A 21,661-nucleotide genomic window follows, 5' to 3' on the forward strand; every position below is an offset into this window, starting at 1 on the left:
TTGCCAGAATTTCCATGCTTCCCTCCTCTTCTGCTATTTCGCTGTAACCATTTACACCTCCTTTGGACTCATCTTTTGTTTTTATACATTCCATTATCAGCTCCTTTTGCTTTGCACCATCATCCCTTTTGTCATTTAATCACTCCTGCTCTCTACCCTATCACAGACTTTCCCCTTTTGTTCTTTCCCTGCCTCTCCCTTTCCCTGGCTCTGTAGTTGCTTAAAAGCTGTTCATCTCTAACATCTTCCAGTTCTGATGAAAGGTCATCAACTTCATATTGCAACAATCTCAGGCCCGCCCCCAACCCGCCCATTTCCGGTTTTCACCGGGACAGGCAACCAACCCGCTCTCAGGAGGTGGGTTTGGTCACTAAAACCTTTCAAGGAGGCTGCAGGCCTCCATTTTGAAAGGTTTTGCGAATTCAGCCCCTGGGGGCCGAGATTCCCAGGCATTCTCCTTCACACCGTGTGAGAGGAGGCGAGAAGGCCCGAAATTGTAAGTAATTGCCCTTCTGGCACTACTAATGGGCTCGGAGGAGCAGGAGTGCTTCCCCCCGGCCCAACAAGCCTACCTGCAGCGACCCCTCCGAACAATCATGGCCCGCCCCCCAAAAGGATCACGATCGCGACCCCCCACCTTTACAACGATTGCGGACTGCCCCCACCAACGATCACGACCTCCCTCCAATGATCGCGGACCCCCCCCAATTTTGGCAATGACCCCCAAATCTGGCAGCACTGTGCCCAGGTGACTGATACCCGATCGCACCCTCCCCCCAAGACCAACTCTCCCCGTGACTGACTTCTGATGACTGAGGACTGAGCCCCCCCATGTGATCCCCATGCCCATTGGTGCCCTTATGCCCATCGGTGCCCCCCCCACCCCCTATCCAGACTTACCTGAAGTCTTACCTTTTCACGTCCTCTTCCATGATCTGCTCCGTCCGACTGAGGCCAACCTGTCAATCAGGCCGGTCAGTCAGACGGCAAACTGACAAAAAAAATACGTCCCTACGTCAAAATCGTAAGGACGTCTGGAAACCCGTACTTCCAGGTTTCCGGTCCGCGATTTGACCCCCCCGCCCCCTTTCCGGCTCCAAGTTAAAATCCCGCCCATTAACTCTGTTTCTATCTCCACAGATGCTACCTGACCTGCTGAGTGTTTCCAGTATTTGCTGTTTTTATTGCCCATTTCACAATTCTGGCTGGAACTCCAATTGCTCTGACAAGGAGACAGCTTTGTGCACGTGTGCTTTACACGCAAGATCCTCTTCAAGCCGTTAAATGTTAAGGGACCAAAATTCGGATCAGAACCTTATGATGAGTTCTCTATCTCAGTAGTGACAGTGAGGAAGCAGCCAAATGAAGGGCGGGCTCCTCGCCAGAGAGAAGAAAAATCAGAGAAGGAATTACTCTTAGCTTCTTTTGTGCACCTACAAGCAATTGGTTACGGGGAAAATTTAACAGTGACCTGAGAAGAGATTACTTTTCTGCCTTCATCAGGGAATGAAAATGGTGAACAAAAATCATAACACTACAAATGCTGGAAATCTGAAACAAAAATAGAAAATGCTGGAAAGCCTGAGCAGGTCTCCCTGTGGAGAGAACAAAAATCAACGTTTTGGATACAGTCCCCTTCTCAGAACTGGAAGATAGTACAGATGAACAGTACTGAAAATAAGAACTGAACAAGGCAAGGGGAGAAGGGGGAAAAAAAGCCCAACGACCACACACACACGCGCGCACACACACACACACACGCACACACACACACAATTAAAAAATAGACAGTGTGAAAACTGTACGTGGTTTAGATATACCTAGATGGGGGCAATACAAAATTAACAAACTTGAAGATCACTGACATCAACGTTTACTGTTTGTTTTAGTCAGAATTGTGTATAAATCTCAACTGTGCAACTGCACTTTAGAAAATCAGTTACAAATGAAAAACTAGCTATCTGCCCCTGATGACAGAGATTCATGACAGTTCTCCTACCAGAGTGAGAGAGGCATAACTCATGAACATCACAGGTTAAAATGGACGTTATTATGAGTCTAGGATCATCTCCAGCTTACTGTTACTGGTGGGATAATGGGCCAGAAATCCCTCCCGAAATAATGGAGGAGCTCAACAGCACGCTCAGTTTTTAGTGGTGAATCGAAGGAGCAAGTTCCCACGTTTGCACATATGCAGTAAGACGCGGAAATCATGAATTTACTCCTAGTGGCTTGTCGGCGCTAAGACAACTTTGAATTAAAGGGCCATTACACACTGCAATTCGAGAAATCATTGAAAAAGCGCCAACTTGCTTATCTGCCCAGCAGGAAAGTAATTAATTATACCACCAAATAGGTGTGCTTGAAAATACCAGGTCGAAACCAAGTTTTAAAAGCGCAGTTAGTCTTAATGACTGCCAAACAACTAAAAACTAACTTTTAAAAATATGGATGCTCATATTACTACTTATTTTAATTTGCTTTAGGTCATTAAAAAAAATTACAAAATTATTTTTTTTTTACTTTTCCCTTCTGTCTCTTTAGTTTCAAATTTTTTATATATAATTTTTTAAATTTGCAATGACATCCAGAATACTAACTTTCAATGAATGAAGTCTGCTTGCCTGCTCGAGCAATGCAGCCTGAATCTGTGGCCGTGACTTCTCGTCCTGACAGATTTTGTGGGCGTGTCTTCTCCTCACAGACGTTTCCAGCTGTGGCAACTCACGTTGGGCAGAGGCTGAGTTGATGGCGCACATTTTGTTCAAAGTTCAAATTCAAGCAATTATACACCACAGAGCCCACAGTATGTATTTTTGAAAATGAAATTTGCAGGAGCTGCAGTGAGCATTGCCTCGCTGCTCTGTGTAATTTCTGCTCCATTGTTTGTTCTATGGGACTGTACATCATTTGGGAAAATCATGTTCCTCTTAGTGGCACCATCTGCTACTAGTAGCCCAGAGGCACAGTAAACTAGTACGTGACTGGATGTTGACCTCGTAAAGTTCATGAACGGGTCTGTGCTGTTGAGTACCCAATTTTAGTGCCTCTGAAGTTGATGGCTGAATGCTCATTCTTACTGCTTACTCCAAAGTCAATTGTGTAAAGCACTTTGCTAATTAGGTGATATTCCAGTAAGGAATATGTGCAATATTCAATTACATTGTTAAGCCTTATAAAGGAGATTGCAGTACTTAATCATCTAAATACCTCATCTTTGTTAGATTAGAGATGATTTACCAAATACTTTGGCTCTGAATAACATATAAAAAGTAAAGAGAAAAACAGTGGTTGAAACAGGTAGCATTAATGCATTTAAGGAGAGGTTTGATTCATACATGAGGGAAATGGGAATAGAGAGCTATGGGGGCAGTGTGGGAAGAGGTAATTAGAATGGGAGGAAGCTCGTGTGGAGTATAAACATGGTCATAGATCAGTTGGGCCGAATGGCTTGTTTCTGTGCTGTAGATGCTATGTAATTCAAAGTAAAAAGCATACAAACTGAATACCTTTACCACGGATAGGATAGAATGCAGGAGTTTTTCTGACTGATAAATTAAGATTATGACAGTGTGGAAAGGCCAGCTGGCCCATCAAGCCCGTTCTTTTTGCAGATTGTAGCCAACCTACCCTATTAAGGACTCCACACCATGCATTTCATCCCCTGAGGAAAATTTCTACACGGTGTCCAATTCTCAAAGATAATGAAGCAAACTTCAAGAATATTCAAACATCCCCATTTCCTCACCATTGTCTCCCTCAGGCAACATAGTCCCTTGACCTTTATCTTCCCCAACCTCATCCAGCCCCAGCAGCATAGGTGCCATCAAGTCACATGGAATATTTGATCATCAGATATAAATCACCGGAGAAGCGTGACGTAAACATCCCTATTCATTTGACCAAAAATAACTACAGCAAGTTCTACCTTTCACCATCGATTTGGTTTTAGACTGCGAGATAATTTCATCCTATGAAGTAGAAGTAATTCTGAATTCAAATCAAAAGTGAAGCAAAGATTTATTTATTTATTTAATCCAACACTAAAGAAAGAAACAACTTTTCTTCACTTTTGGATTAAAAAATCCGAGGTTTATTACAATTCCCCAGTTCCATTTCTATAATACTCAACTTCAGAAAGCTCCCAAAGGTTTATTTTGTACCTGTTATATGAAAAGAAACAGAAGCTTATTTTGAAAATGAAAAAGCCTTTAAGTGCTCAAGGCTAAGTATTGTTGAAATGAAAAGATCACTATCAGTGACATGGACAGAATGGATTTTCAAATTTTGAGTATTTCAAGCTTTGAATCTAAGAAGGTTTAAATAAAATCCCGATCATTTCCCTTATTCAACTGAACTGAACTTGTAGAGATCATTTGTAAATTACATGCTGTGCAGTTTTTAACATTCTAAACCGAACAAAATGGGTTTGTTGCAGACATTGACTAATGTGGCCAGAAATTGTCATGCATGCCAAACTCTGTTACAGCCCATTTTCTTTTCACACTTTTGGATTACTTTACGTACGTATGCATTCTGGTTGAATTCCACTCCAGGTGAGATCAGGAAGGCAAATCCGAGTGGTGGATCCTTGCAGCAAATGCCCTTTCTGGCAGTGAAACTGGACTACACCTCCCACCTAGAAAAAAGAAACAGGAAATGCAAAACTACTGAAAGCAGTTATTACCAGGGTCAGTTCATTATTAACCTTTTAGTTTATGGCTAAGCATTATTTAACAGTATATCTTTTCAATTACAACTGAACCATTACAATGTGCTCCATCCCTCTCCCTGGCCACTGTCTGAGGCTGAACCAGACTGTTCGCAACCTTGGCGTCCTATTTGACCCTGAGATGAGTGTCCGATCAAATACCTGCTCCATCACCAAGACCGCCTACATCCACCTCCATAACATAGCCTGTCTCCGCCCCTGCCTCAGCTCATCTGCTGCTGAAACCCTCATCCATGCCTTTGTTACCTCTAGACTTGATTATTCCAATGCTCTCCTCGCCAGCCTCCCACCTTCTACCCTTCATAAACTTGAGCTCATCCAAAACACTGCTGCCCATATCCTAACTCGCACCAAGTTCCGTTCTCCCATCACCCCTGTGCTCGCTGACCTACATTGGCTTCCGGTCCGGGAACACCTCGATTTTAAAATTCTCATCCTTGTTTTCAAATCCCTCCATGGCCTCGCCCCTCCCTATCTCTGTAACCTCCTCCAGCCCTAAACCATCCGAGATCGCTGCGCTCCTCCAATTCTTGTCTCTTGTGCATCCCGGATTTTAATCACTCCACCATTGGTGGCTGTGCCTTCATCTGCCTAGGCCCTAAGCTCTGGAATTCCCTCCCTAAATCTCTCCGCCTCTCGACCTCCCTCTCCTCCTTCAAAACTCTCCTTAAAACCTACCTCTTCGACCGTCACCTGTCCTAATATCTCCTTATGCGACTCGGTGTCAAAATTTGTTTGTTAACATTCCTGTGAAGCGCCTTGGGATGCGTTACTAGAGGCGTTAAAGGCGCTCTATAAATGGGAATTGTTGTTGTTGTTGTTGTTGTTGTGCAAGACTTTGGTTAGGCTGCATCTCAATACTGTGATCAGTTTTGGTACCCTCACATGATGGGTGACATGGAAGCCCTGGAAATGGTTCAAAGGAGGGCCACGAGAATGATCTTTAACTTAAAAGTCCTCAGTTATCACAATAGGCTTAGTCAGCTGGGGCTTTTTACTTTAGAAAAGCGTAGAATTTGGGGAGAATAACTGAAGTATTTAAAATGATGAACGGATTAGACTGTGCCTGTGTGGAAAGACGATTTGTACCAAAATAGGTTAGGGAAAATGAGAAGTCACGACTGTAACTTACGCAACCATAGGGTTAGACGTCAGGAGGTTTTTCTTTTATGCTGAGTGTTAGCGATGCTTAGAACAAGTTGCCGGCTCAAGTGATGAGTACCAATTTGCTGCAACGCTTCAAAAAGAAGCTGGACATGTTCCTCGCTGAGGCTAATATCACTGCGTACAAAAGGTAGATGGGATACTGGGTATGTACCTCATGGTCAGTTTTATCTTCTGGAATTAGTTTTGATCGCCTTCGGGGGTTGGAGAGGGGTTTCTTAGAATTGTTTTTCCCCCTGAATTGGCTTCGGTTGTTTCTTTATCTGTTTTTGTGCCTCTTCCAGGAGATTACATGATCAGTAGTGGGAGTCATGATGCTTAGCTTCATCTTCTGATGCACTGCAGCAACTCGCCAAGGCTTCTTCGACAGCACCTCCCAAACCCGCGACCTCTACCACCTAGAAGGACAAGAGCAGCAGGCGCATGGGAACAACACCACCTGCACGTTCCCCTCCAAGTCACACACCATCCCGACTTGGAAATATATCGCCGTTCCTTCATTGTCGCTGGGTCAAAATCCTGGAACTCCCTTCCTAACAGCACTGTGGGAGAACCGTCACCACACGGACTGCAGCGGTTCAAGAAGGCGGCTCACCACCACCTTCTCGAGGGCAATTAGGGATGGGCAATAAATGCCGGCCTTGCCAGCGACGCCCACATCCCGTGAACGAATAATAAAAAAAAATCTTCTGTTTGGGAGAAGCTCAATGGAGCAGCCGACATTTCCTGTTCATCTTTTTGTATGTTTGTATGCATGAAAAGAGTATCATTTCTGTTGTCCTGGTACAGCGTGACCACTGGTGGAAGGGTGTAGTTACAGTGTGACAAATTTACATAAAGTTTTTCCATTATAAACGTGGGACATAAGAACTTATAATGGAAAAATTTGACAGGAAGTGCATGCAGACATAGGCTTAAGAAGAGATTTGTGTGTGATACTTATAAAAAAAAATTGTGTGGGGCATATATTTCCTGTTCACAAATCTTACATTCTATTACCACAATTATAGATCATGTGTTCTGTCAGCATTTTCCACTGTAAATAGTTATGCCAACAATAAAAACAAAATGACCATAGGCAACTCCACAGCCAATATATATACCATATTATGAACCAGGAATGCTTTTCCATTCAGAACAAAAGTAGGTTAAGCTGGGCGGCTGTCTCGTTAGATAAGTGTGTTACCGCTCCACATTGCTGTGATCAGAGTTGGGCTACAATCTTTTGTTACCATGGGAGACCTGCAGGTACGCACAGGACAGGAGGAAAAATCAAACAAAGCTTCACCAGGCTTGCTGTCGTGCACTCCTGTCAATCAACTCAGGAATTGTGTTGACAGACAGCTGGGAGTAGATCACCTGCCACCTTGCTCACCTGGGGAATAGTGCTTCGCACAGGGAAACTTGTAGTGATAATGTTTTTAAACATTCCTGGCTGAAATGAGTTAGGTGCTGCGCTCAGGAAAAATAAAAGCTTGTTTTAAATTAATCACAACATAATGGCTAGCAAGCTTACATTCATTTTAAGTGTGTGTTCTACATTAAATATGTGACAATTGACTATTCAATATATTATTGGGAGTCCTTCATTGCAGTTTCTTCATAATAACAGGAACACCAGAGATGGCATTGTTATGTGCAAATTGAATGTGGTCTGCAGCAAAAAAGTTACGTAAAGGTGTTAATATTCTAGTACAATATTAATTCTATTACAATGATGCTTGTATCTTGGGAGGACCACATTTCAGGAAAGCGCCGTCAAGTAACATGATTTAATTCACTTCTAGAAATAATTCAAAAGATTTAAAAATCTTTCTTTAAAAGGGACTGAACCAGATTCATATCTGGTTGAAATGTTTGGAAACTGAGGTAATGAGTTCCGAAACCTGTTTGCCACATCCAGTCGTGAATGGTGGTGGACAATTAAACAACTAACGGGCGGAGGAGGTTCCGTGAACATCCCCATCCTCAATGATGGCAGAGCCCAACACGAGTGCAAGGCTGAAGCGTTTGCAGCCACCTTCAGCCAGAAGTGCCGAGTGGATGATCCATCTCGGCCTCCTCCCGATATCCCCAACATCACAGAAGCCAGTCTTCAGCCAATTCAATTCACTCCATGTGATATCAAGAAATGGCTGATTGCACTGGATACAGCAAAGGCTATGGGCCCCGACAACATCCCGGATGTAGTGCTGAAGACTTGTGCTCCAGAACTAGCTGCGCCTCTAGCCAAGCTGGTTCCAGTGCAGCTACAACACTGGCATCTACCCGGCAATGTGGAAAATTGCCCAGGTATGTCACGTCCACAAAAAGTAGGACAAATCCAATCTGGCCAATTACCGCCCCATCAGTCCACTCTCAATCATCAGCGTAGTGATGGAAGGTGTGCTTGACAGTGCTATCAAGTTGCACTTACTCACCAATAAACTGCTCACTGATGCTCAGTTTGGGTTCCGCCAGGACCACTCGGCTCCAGACCTCATTATAGCCTTGGTCCAAACATGGACAAAAGAGCTGAATTCCAGAGGTGAGGTGAGAGTGAATGCCCTTTACATCAAGGCAGCATTTGACCGAGTGTGGCGCCAAGGAGCCCTAGTAAAATTGAAGTCAATGGAAATCGGGGGAGAACTCTCCAATGGCTGGAGTCATACCTAGCACAACGGAAGATGGTAGTGGTTGTTGGAGGCCAATCATCTCAGCCCCAGGACATTGCTGCAGGAGTTCCTTGGCCCAACCATCTTCAGCTGCTTCATCAATGACCTTCCCTCTGTCATAAGGTCAGAAATAGGGATGCTCGCTGATGATTTCAGTTCCATTTGTAACCCCTCAGGTAATGAAGCAGTCCGTGCCCGCATGCAGCAAGACCTGGACAACATCCAGGCTTGGGCTGATAAGTGGCAAGTACCATTCGCGCCAGACAAATGCCAGGCAATGACCATCTCCAACAAGAGAGAACCTAATCACCTCCCCTTGACATTTAACGGCATTACCATCGCCGAATCCCCACACATCAACATCCTGGGGGTCATCACTGACCAGAAACTTAATTGGATCAGCCACATAAATACGGTGGCTACAAGAGCAAGTCAGAGGTTGGGTATTCTGCGGCAAGTCACTCACCTCCTGACCTCCTGACTCCCCAAAGCCTTTCCACCATCTACACGGCACAAGTCAGGAGTGTGATGGAATACTCTCCACTTGCCTGGATGAGTGCAACTCCAACAACACTCAAGAAGCTCGACACCATCCAGGACAAAGCAGCACGCTTGATTGGCACCCCATCCACCACCCTAAACATTCACTCCCTTCACCACCGGTGCACCGTGGCTGCAGTGTGTACCATCCAAAGGATGCACTGCAGAAACTGACCAAGGCTTCTTCGACAGCACCTCCCAAATCTGCGATCTCTAGCACGTAGAAGGACAAGGGCAGCAGGCACATGGGAATAACACCACCTGCACGTTCTCCTCCAAGTCACACACCATCCTGACTTGGGGATATATCGTTGTTCCTTCATCATTGCTGGGTCAAAATCCTGGAACTCCCTACCTATCGGCACTGTGAGAGAACCTTCAACACACGGACTGCAGTGGTTCAAGAAGATGGCTCATCACCACCTTCTCAAGGACAATTAGGGATGGGCAATAAATGCTGGCCTTGCCAGTGATGCCCACATCCAATGAAAATAAAGAATTACAGGGCTTAGGTAAAGCAATATTGGAGCCTGATTCAAAACATGACCCTCCAGCATGATTGGCAGGGGCCTGGGATCTGTCTTCCTGCCAATGAGGATGTGCCTAAACAGAAAAATTACTTTGAAATGATGGTAGTTCACCCCCGATGGCTTAGTGAGTACATCTAGTTAGTAAATGAGGCACCCAGTTGAGGAAGGTCCCAATTTCAATTCCCCAGTCTATACTGAGTTAGCTCATCTCAGCTCGGGTGGCAATTGACTCAGTGCACCTGGGACAGGAAAATGAAAATTGGCTAAAGTTCCCACTCTTGGAAGGTATCAGCTGTGGCTCAGTGGTAGCATTCTCGCCTCGAAGTCAGAAGGTTGTGGGTTCAAGTCCCACTCCAGAGGCTTGAGGACAAAATCCAGGGCGTCTTTTGGATAAGAAGTTAAACCGAGGCCTCAACAAGATCCCATGGCACTATTCGAAGAAGAACAGGGGAGTTCTCCTGGTGTCCTGGTCAACAATTATCCCTCAACCAACACCTAAAACAGATAATTTGTTCATTGACTTCGTGGGAGCATTCTATGTGCAAATTGATTGTCACGTTTCTTACATTACAACAGTGCCTGCATTTCAAAAGTACTTCATTGGTTGTAATGTTCTTTGGGACGTCCCGAGGTTGTGAAATGCAAGTCTTTCTTCCCGATGGCTATTCCCTCTATTGGATGTGTGCGGATGTGGACATCAGGTGAGGGACAGGGTTAAACTCAGCTGTGACGGCCTAGGGTTGAATAACCTGCTGGCATTTGCTGTTGTGGCTTGCAAATTACTAATAGTCACATAGAGCAGGTCCCAGAGGAACTGTACCCCAGCAAGGAGTTAATGCCTTTTTGAGAGAGAAGCAAAAGCAAACATGGACAAAGAATAAAGCTGAGAAAAAATATCAGAATAATGGACTGAAGAAATCCTCGGACCAATCTCATGGTGACTGACATCAGCAACGATTTACTAAATACCTGCCTCACCTGCCTCCTCCGCCATAGTTAATACAAGAGATTCAACTGAGCGAGGAGAAGGTAACTCAAAAGGAAGTGGTAACTTAACATCAAAAAATAAATAATAAACTGAACTGTAAACATGTGTGATAAAATAGATGAGGAATGGCAATTGATTCTTCCAAAAGAAATCTTTCATTTCATAAAAATATATTTTGAATCCAGAGAAAAGTGGAATATTTTGAACATTCTTGGGGGAAAAAAGCTGGTTCGTGCATATGAATGAAAGGGATTAGGTTTAAATCCTTGACTACAGTTGAAACAATTAATGATCATCCACAGCCATTTACTCTTGTAGTGAGAGAATTCTAAATTCTTATCTCTCCATATCAATTCCAAAGGAAAAGCAGCAAGCTGGATTATTTAACTATGGTTTCTAAAACCTTAACCTTGCTTCTTATCAAGTACAAGGAGAATCAGCCACAACTCCCTGTACCAATCAAGAAACTAGTTCTATTAATACGAAACAGCATGAGCACAAGAAACCACCAAGCAGTCTAGCTGAGCGTTAAATTAATAAAATATTGGAAAAAGAGGCACGGGGCAGGTTTCCAAGCACAATCACTACTCCGTGATCCCAACGCTGGAAGAAACAGAGAGGATGTAGTGGCTTTTGATCACGCTCCTGTGAAGCGCTAAATAAATGCAAGTTGTTGTTGTTTTAGATTCACCACGAAAGAGTGGAAAATAAGATTTAGAGTGGTAAAGCCAATCAATTAAAACAAAATTAAAACATTGTAACTCGTCATTTAAGGCTAGAGGGTTCTCTTGACAGTAAGCGTTGAAACTAGTATTGTGTGTTTCTGGCTGCTATGAGCAGGTGTTACATAAAATGATTTTGTTTCCGATATCAATAATTCCATACCAGCAAAAGCATGGAATAGGTGACTGGAAGTAGATGGTCAGAATTACTAAAATGTCTTGAGTTCCCATTTTATCAATGTCAGCTGTTGAGAAGGCCAATCCATGATTGGAATATTACAGGATAAGCCTTACTCTCAGTATCTATCTGACAAATATACTCCTGTAATTTACAGTGGGATAGTCAGTCTCCGAAATGGGGTGGTCATCTTTTTCGTCCTTCAGCATGTTCTGTCTCCAAGCCTCACCTCTCTTGCTGTTTGCTGCTCTGGGAGGCAGGAGTGTGTCCATGCCACCAATTCACAAATAAATGGTGGCTACAACTGAAAATCCAAACACCTTGCAATTAGCTATGTGGGGTTCAAAACCCCTTTAACAAAAGGCATTTGAAGGAAAAGGTTAACTGTGCCCCTTTTAAACAAAGACATTCGAAAACCTGCAAACACAATAATGTAGTAAACTATGTTCTAGCAAATCCTGTTTTCCCTCAACAACATTGATGGCATTGGAGAGTGAGTTTCGAGATCGAAGACATTGTATTGTGCGGATATATATCAAAATCATTAAATAAATAATAATGAGCATGGAGAGTTGTCAGGCTTTTGAAACTCATAGGCTTTTAGAAACACAAGCTTTTCAACACAGCAGGGGGTAACGTAAGAGAAGGCAACAATGGCATACATCAATGGTTTTGGATCGGGAAAGCAATATCAAATAGTATTGCATCCAGCATATGATCAAATGGTATAAGGAAGGGATTTGAAACCAATTAAGCAATCAAAATTAGACACGCAGGACATTTAAGAATGTCTGTGCATAGAATTGAAAGGGGCTACCTCTACATGAAAGGCCATAGGCAGAGATAGTAAAGGGGCCTTTTGCGTTCCAAGGCTTGAGCACATGGCCTTTTTTACATCAAAGGGTCTCCAGTCACATGATCAAAGCCTAAACTGTCAATCATTGGGGTTAATGATTGAGGCATAGCAACAGGGAGCAATTGGACAAAAAGAATGACACTCCCCAATCCTACATCCTACATCCTATTGGTAAAAACAATATAAAAAGATGACCTCGAGTGAAGAACAGTCTGCAGTCAAACATCACGCAAGAAGAAGAGGACCTCGTGGACCGAAGAGCTGATCACTGTCAGGCTTCGATGAGCAAAATCCTTGATTTAAAGCTTGTAAACGTATTAATGATTTGCCTGATGTGTGTATGAATTGTTAATTCATAATAATTACATAATAATGTTGCGAATTATTAAGTGTATAACAGGATTTTATAGAGGAAAGTCGTATGTATGGTTTGATTTTGTTTCACAAATTCTCATATGAATTATAACATCGTTAAAGAATTACTGTTGATTAATAAAATAACCGTGAGTGAGGGTGACTTTCTTTGCTTGACTATTCGTCCAGTTCCAAGAATCACAGAAAATAAGTTATGTTTTTTTCAAACTGACTTTCATAGAATCACAAATCCTAAGGACAGAAGGAGGCCATTCAGCCCAATGTGCCTGTGCCAGCTCTTCGAAAGAGCTATCCAATTATTCCCACTCCCTGCTCTTTCCCCATAGCCCTGCAAAGTTCTCCTTTTCAAGTATATATCCAATCCCCTTTTGAAAGTGACTATTGAATCTGCTTCCTCCACACTTTCAGGCAGTGCATTCCAGATCATAACAACTCACTGCATTAAAAAAATTTCTCCTCATCTCCCCTCTGGTTCTTTTGCCAATTAAATCTGTCCTCCGGTCAGCGACCCTCCTGCTCGTGGAAACAGTTTCTCCCTATGTACTCCATCAAAACCCCTCATAATTTTGAAAATAGGCTGGTATTTTTCAAACAAATGCTTGAGGATAAGGCCACTGAAAAGATTGTTCCTGATTTTATTCTTTAAACTATTTAAAATATGGAAAAGTCTGAGAAATAGCTCAAACTATGTCCTCAATGTTATTGGTATTTTAGGTAGTGGTTGTTTAAATAAATATTTTTCCACTCCTTCTAAATCTGATCCCTGCTGCTTGCCTCTCAGGCAGACTTCCTGCTCTCTCCTTGCTGCCACTGTGGATGAGTTTCTGGGATGAACCGAATGACAAAGCTGTTGGGTGATTACTAGAGTATTTTAATCTGCCAATCACAAGTACTAATGCCAAACAATTAAAAGTCTGGTTTACTGGTTGCCAAGAGGAATACCTTTCCTTTAACTGATTTCAGTTTTGCTTTTGATGTCATCGTATGTGACAAAAGAACAAATAAATGAAAAAAATAACTGTAACATTTAATATACAAAATGAACAATTGCTTGATTTATGATGTGACTGAAAGTGAGAACTTGGTAAGTGCACTTTGCAAAAGTTGCTTTTAAATTGTTGGTACATCTCATCATTGATTGAAGATATCCTTTGTGCACTTCAATATTCTTTCTCATGTTATCCTAAGCCCATCACATCAATGCAGAAACCCTTGATAATCCTTTATTCCATTGGGGGAAAAAAAAATCAGATGAACAAGATTTCCATTTCTGTCGTGATGAACTCAATGAAAACTGAAAAAGGATAACAGCAGAGCCCCTTTGACTTTCCTCTGTAGCATTTGCAGAAGGAAAGGAAAACAACAGACTTTATTAAAAAAAAGACAGTCTAGTCTGATTAAGTGTTTAAATCCAAGGACATCCTATAACGTTCTATGTATATGGCCGAACCTTTTCAATGTTTGAAATGTACTAGGTTGCAGTATTATGAAAGCCATGAAACATTGATGTTTCCAGCAATGTATATTTATCTTCCATGTGTGACAACTTTATAATTTTTTGACTGCACCAATTTGAATGGAAAAATGGACCAACTGATTTTAAAGATTTCTTTACAGGGGATAAAGAAAAAAAAACTAGTTTCCTGATCCTGATTACTATCCTGTTGGAAAGCGTGCGTATGTGTACATTGGCTGAGGATACGATTGGACCGGGATGTGCTGCCCTCTATGGTTGAATGGTCTGCCAACAATCATCGTCAAAACTCACATACGAAAAATGGACGCAGTACTCGAGGGCAGCTGACACCAGTGGAACCAATTCCCATCATCAACCAGCAATTTCACGATAGAAGACAAAATCAAGAAAAATTGAAAATTTGGGCCTGAAATTTAAATGCATGTTTATTGCAAATTCTTCTTGCAAAATAGGTCCCAAAAACGACACACTTAACATGCACTATTTCCTGTTGAAAAATGTCCGCAATACTCGAGTGCACATAAGACATTTTAGAGACAAGGCGCAGTGTTTGATATATGAAAAAAAAATACAGAAAACATATGTTTGACTGACGTGATGCATGATCTTTAAATTCAAGAGCATATAGATCTGTTGAATGATGACCTCTCTTCAATTATTAATTATGACCAATAACTGCTAATTTCTCACATTCAGGGAAAAGAATGATCAAAATGAAGCAGTACTCATACTTGCAGCGTGCCCTTTCATGCAATTCCTTGATTTCCCAGATAATGCTTTACTCCTCTCTACAAAATTAATCTTAAAAGTTGCTAATGTACTGTGAAATTTTGAAATGACTGCAATCCATGGGTGTGCATTACACTTATCCCAGAGTGAAAAGTGACCAAAATCCCCCTGGATTATTCTTTAAGCACTTGAGTAGAATCACTGTTCACAGATTTTTAAATCCAGCACTATCTAAAAAAATTGCTATATACTGTAATAATATACGACTACTTTACCTTTAACATAGTGGCAGGCTGAGCACTGACCAGTTGAGTTATTTCTTTGAGCTGCTAACTCAGCCAAATCAAGGCACTTAGAGCAGGTTAATTGAAATAAGCTAATTAGAAAGGTTATTGTCTGTATTGTCCCTTTAAGCATTAGTGATGAACATAAAACTTGATTTCAGGGCTTTTAAAGGACACTGTTTAAAAGGAAGCCATTCATTTCAGTAGCATGCCCTTCCTGTAATACTCTGATTTTTGCTTCATCCAACGCAGATAAAGTGATTCCTTCTGACGGAATTAATCTTTACATTTTTCTTCCAAATGCAATCAAAGGGGATCATCCAGGAATAGTGGGCATGATTTTAACTAGGAGGCGGGTTCTCAGCAGGGGGGAGGGGGGTCAATAATCAGGTGGGAAACCCAGAGAAAAAAAGCGTGCTGTTTCCCACACGATCATGACTCTATTGAAGCCACTTAACTGAACTTCTGAGTTTCGCGTCCTCAAGCTGCGCAGTGGGCAGACTGTGCACCCGCATGATGCGTTTTAAGCCACTATTTAAAGGGCCACTCCAGCAATGCATTTTGAAGGAGAGAGGAGGAAAAAATGATTGGGGAATGTCATAGAGCGAAGCCAGCACCTAGATCCTCCGATGCCGCCCTGGAGACATTGCTGGGCGCGGCAAGCAGGAGGGAGGTGCTGTACCCAGCAGACTGCAGCAAGAAACCTGGTCGTGTCACCAAGAAGGCGTGGCTGGAGGTGGCGGATGAGGTGAGCAGCAGAAGCACGGTGCCTCGGTCGTGGCTTCAATGCAGTAAAAGATTTAATGACCTAACCAGGTCAGGAAAAGTGAGTACAGTTACTGATTGACCTGCATTGCATGGTGAACATTACCCCCCCTCACACTGCCCTGCGAAGCCTACTCCATCATATCACTCCTCACAACCACTTAAGGCTCAGTCTCGACTCACCTTCACTTTCTGTGCACTTCTTCAACCCCCCCTTCCCATTTGTGCACCCACCTCTCCCACTCACCCAAATCCTGATGCAATGTGAGCAATCTGTCTGTTAGTCACCCTCTGATGCATCTGCTTCATTGTCATCCTGACCCAAAGCAATGCATCCATTAGAGGACCATATCACCTTCACTCACTCACACGTCTGTGAGCGCAAAATCAAGGGAGAGGTCATGGTCCTCATATAGGCAGAGGAGGAGGCCTTGGAGATGGGACGGACGGTGGGGTGCCTGGCCATCGGGGATGCTGAGACTGATACCCACAAACGTCTGGTGACAAAATTTTAACATCCCACACAACAGGGATTGATGTTATCAATGATTGAACTGTTGCACACCTCAGTATGCTCAACGCACCATTACTTCTGCAATGATTATCAATATTGCTGTATGTTCTCTTCCAGCGGCATCAAAGACCGAAGATGTGGTCGAGGGCGATTCCTCAGAGGAGCTGCCTGCCACTGGGTGCACCGTCACATCTTAGCGAGCCATCCACCAGCACAGATACTCACAACTCGGTGGGTCCTATTAGACAGGTAGTTGTGTTGTCATCTGGTGAATCAATACACACAAGTGAGCACGAGCAGACACTGGTGGCAGGGGCACTGGTGGAAAGTTTGTTTCGGTGGGCGCACTCCTCTCCAAGTTCTGCTCAGCTTGGCACAGGTGCTGAACCTGGGGGGCCATCCTTAAAAAGGAGAATGATAAAGGTACAGGAGCAACTTTGCGAGGGAGTGGAACACGTGCCATGCACACTATCCACAATAGTAGAGAGGATGGAGGAGTCCAACTCCATCGTTAGTGAATTGGTGGTACAGGTAAGTGTGGCATCGTCTGTGATGCAGAGAATGGCAGCCTCCATTGAGCTTCAAGCATGGCTCATAAATGAGTCCATTCAGGCCCTGGCAACGACCGTGTGGACTCAGGGCAAACTACATTGTGCTGCCTTAAACAGGCAGACAGATACATTAGCACTGGCCTTACAAGGCATCACACATGTCCTCCAGCGGAGTGGTAGGAGTGATGTGGCCCGGCCCAGGAGAGGGATGATGATGAAATGGGACATGGAAGTGGGGACGCCACTCAAAGTGCTCCCTCGTCACACCCATTGCTCCCCACCCCCTCCTCCACTGGTACCCACAATGCTGCCTCCTCTCCAGATGACCGAGTCTGCCCCTGCACAGTTTCAGGCTGAGCAGTTTTTGAAGGGGCCCTCACGGGCTCCAAAACCCAGAGGTCATAGGCCGAAAGCATCTAAGTAGCCCGGGCATGAATCTGAGCAAACTGCCACTACCTCTGCTGCAGCCATAGGGGATGCATCATGTAGAAGCTGTAAGAAGAGGAAGTCAATGGTTTTGTAATCACCAAGGGTATGCACAAGGGTGTCTGACAGAATGTCATATTTTCATTTCTATTTGATTTATGTTAACATCACATTAAACGTTATGATTCTCACCACCATTGTCACGTCTTGCCCATTCTTGAGTCCCTTTTGTAAAAGCGCACTTACATGTGGTTGCTCGTGAAAGGCAAGACTTGATGCCACCCATTGGATGCATTTGCAAAGGGTGTATGTGTCATTGTATGACTGTTTTGTGCAACGTGGAAGGTGGGGGTGGGGGTTGTGGTTGTGGTGGTCATTACAGATGTACTTGGGTGTAGTAACTTTGCAGATCTACCTATGAGAATTTATCAAGTACGAGTGACTCCCTGGCATGACGAACAACCAGATGAGATGCAGCTTCGCCGATGGTTCGCCCATCGTCGTTCTCCTCCTCCTCATGCTCTTCTTCAATGTTGATGGTAGGTGCGGCTGCTTGTGAAGCGCATGGGACCTCATCCATCGGTAACCCTCTCTGTTAAGCGATGTTGTGCAACACACGAGTATTATTCCACATACCCTTGCCGGTGAGTACCGAAGGGCTCCCCCAAATCGATCCAGGCACCGGAATCACATCTTCAGCATTCCTATGTCTGGTGGTGCTGTGACTGTCATTGTACCGCTGCTGTGCCTCGCTGGTGGGGTTCCTCTCAGATGCCATGAGCCACGTCTGCAGGGGGTATCCCTTGTCTCCAAGGAGCCAGCCCGTAAATCTGTCTTGTGCGTGGAAGAGGGCCGGGATGTTGGATTCGTGCAGAATGAAGGAATCATGGCAGCTGCCCGGGAATTTGGCACACACCTGCAGAAATCTCTCCCAGTGATCGCAAACCAGCTGTGCATTGATGGAGTGGTATCCCTTTCAGTTGATGAACAGTCCTGGCTCATGTGGAGGTCCTCGGATTGCTATGTGTGTGCAATCAATAGCACCCTGTACCCGTGGGAAGCCAGTCAGAGAGTGGAAACCCACTGCCCTCTCAGTCTGGCTGATGTCATTGATGGGGAAGTTGACATAGTGGGATGCCCTGGCAAACAAGGCATCTGTGACCTGTCGTATACAATTATGGATAGACGATTGAGGGATCCTGGTGATATCACTGGTGGCGCCATGGAAAGATCCGGAGGCGAAGAAATTGAGGGTAGTGGTGACTTTAACTGCAATGGGTAATGCGCGGCCACCAGGCCCAGTCGGGAGCAGCTCTGCATGAAGGAGCCTGCAGATGTTTGCGACCACCTGGCCACTCAATCTTCGCCTTCGTAGGCACTGCTCCTCAGAGAGGTCCAGGAAACTCAGCCTCTACCTGTAGACTCTCTCATGAGGGTAGTGCCTCCTGCAACGTCAGCCCCTCCGTTGTTCCCCTCTCTGCTCTTCTGCAGGTCCTTGTGGCGCACCTCTGTCTTGTGGAGCTGCAATTCCCAGAACTGCCCACCGTACCTGGCGCAGATGGTGATGTGCCTCCTCCTCAGGTGTAATGCTGAATACATCCATTGCTTCCCCCATCCTGATGGTGTCAGTTTGAGGGAGTCCCAAGTGCAGGTAAATATGTGTGAACACAAGAATTCTAAATGCGAACAAAGAAATCTGAGTGTAAACACTAAGAACTCCTAGCCAAACATTTGAGAGAATTGCTTGCCCTGCTGCAAAAACTCACCTTTTATCCCCAATTGTCAATCACTGGTTTAAATGTCCAAACTTCTGCCGGCTACAACTTGCGTGCATTTCCATGGCTTGTTTCAGATGCCATGGGAGACACGGTCAGGCCGAGTTAGAATCAACTGTCTGACTCAATCCCCACAAATTTAATTGATTTAAGTACTTCAACTATCTTAATTCCTGTTTTAAATGTCATCACGCTGGTTTTAATTGCCAGTGGGACTTCTGTGTTTTCGAAGCGCACGTGCACCCAGATGCGTCTGGGTGAAACTCATTTTCCGGCACATTGGAGCCGGGACTCGTTCCCGCTCCCAACTTTGAAAATTTTTACTGCCCCCCTGCCCCAACCCACCCATTCTTCGGGGTTAAAATCATGCCCATTAGCTCAGACTAACTTGGACATATGATTTAGCAGCATTTCCTAACACATTCCAAGCTTCAAATTACAATACATATTTGTAATAGTATAACATACTTACCGTCCTACATTAAGTGTGATTTCTCTGGCAGAGCAAGTGCTGATATGCAATACCACTTCTTAAAATTTTTTGTTACAAACTATTGACTTATAAAAAGACTATTAACCAATAGGCGACTCATAGGTTCATTAAAATGCCTGTACCCCAGTCCAAATAGTCTGTTTGCTTTCAATTCACACACTGTGATGCTAAAAATAATTCTGAAAGTTACAGTAATAAACTTACGCAATCATCAGGAATTAGCTTATTGTTATAATGTTATCTCTATAGCATAAAAATAATTGAATGCATGAAGTTAATTAAAAATTAAGAAACAATCAACACATTGGGTGGGGGAATGTTAAGTGGGAGCAGATTTCAGGTGGATCAGCAAAGCATCAAACCCGCCCGACCATCATCAGTTTGAGGCCCCGGCTATTTTAACTCAGACATCAGCCGAGATTTACCAACTACTTGCCTCACCTACCACCTCAGCCATTGATAATACAATTAGATTCAACTGAGGGAAGAGTAATTTAAAAGGGAGTGGTAACTTCACAGCAAAGAATAAATTATAAACTGAACTGTAAACCTGCACATGGTGAAATAGCTGAGGAATGACAATTGATTCTTCTATAAAATACCTTTTAATAAAAATATATTTTGAAACCAGAGAAAAGTGGAATATTTTGAACATTCTTGGGGGGAGAAAAGCTGGCTCTTGCTTATGAATGAAAGGAATTAGGTTTAAATCCTTGACTACAGTTGAAAAAAGTTATGATCATCCACAGCCATTTACCCTTGAAGTGAGAGAACTTTAAATTCTTATGAATTAAAAGGTTAACTATAAGTCCTGTTTTCTCTGCTTCTCACCTGAAAATGGTAACTTGTTCTGGAGCATGGTTCCAAGGTGTCGACAGGCCTTTAGTGTCATTTAAGGGACCATTCTTTACACGTATTAGAATGCTGTTCAACAGTTGGAGGGGGGAAAGCATCATAGCCAAGCCTGTTCTCACAAGTACACTTTCCAGCAGGTTTATAGAAAAATCATCAGGAGTGATCACCTTGGCAGCGTCAAACGACTATTTGGCAATAAGGGGGAGCAACACAGTCACCTTCAATCTTGCCCTCAAAAAAGTGCTTTCCAACAGGAATCACAATATAACAATTGGCAGCAGGAACCCTGACTCATTAAAGGTGAAGTTGGATAGCATCTGCTTGCCTGCCTGCAGTAATTATACCTGCGCTGGAACTGGTAGGCCCGAGGCACACTCGATATTGGGCTTCAGCCCTCATCTAAATTAAATCCCCAGGCAACTTGCCGGCAAAGCGGGTTTACATTTCATACAACTGCATCACCGGGTAGGTCTTGGGGAGAGGGAGGCGAGGCGATCAGGAGGGGTCATCGGGTGCCAGCAATGGACTTTGGGACTGCTGTAGAGTCAGGAGGAGCAGTATTGCTCCACTCTGCTCCACGTTCAGGAAAATATTTTTTTTAAACAAACTTACCTTCTTGGTTGTAGGCTCCAGTAGTGACTTTAAGGACCCACTGGTTAAGCTGCATGTAAACTTGGTTATAGTGAACAGAGCAGGCCCAGCGCTGACAGTGTTCAGGACAGCTCAATTTCAGAAAGGTGTCCTGAAACAGGCGTTAGGCCCCTTTACATTTGAAAACTGGGAGCCTAACAGGTGCTGGCCCTGGATGCCTATACTTCAGCCTGAACCAATATGTGGGCAGTGAACTTCTGGCATGGGATATGTGCGAGCTTGCTACCTGCCATATTGGGCGCTTAGACGCCCATTTTTAAACTTTCAAAACAGACGCGGCGTCAGTGAATTTCGAGGCCATTTTTTCTCTCTCCTGATACAGGAAGGTGGAGCCAACTGTAGCGTCCTCATTTTTTTTGTTGTTCTGATTTTGGAATTTTTACCTTATGACATTCTTAATTT

General features: G+C 43.8%; 1 protein-coding gene across 1 annotated transcript in view; it reads right to left on the minus strand.

The window, feature by feature from the left end:
• The window catches only part of csmd3b (CUB and Sushi multiple domains 3b), a 1,733,930-nt gene that overhangs the window by 26,619 nt on the left and 1,685,650 nt on the right, over nt 1-21,661 (minus strand). The window contains exon 63 of the mRNA XM_067976258.1: nt 4,528-4,639. Coding sequence (XP_067832359.1) covers nt 4,528-4,639 — 112 coding nt within the window. The remainder of the gene's footprint in view (nt 1-4,527; nt 4,640-21,661) is intronic.

Source organism: Heptranchias perlo, chromosome 3 (genome assembly GCF_035084215.1).
Source record: "Heptranchias perlo isolate sHepPer1 chromosome 3, sHepPer1.hap1, whole genome shotgun sequence".
NCBI classification, from domain to species: domain Eukaryota; kingdom Metazoa; phylum Chordata; class Chondrichthyes; order Hexanchiformes; family Hexanchidae; genus Heptranchias; species Heptranchias perlo.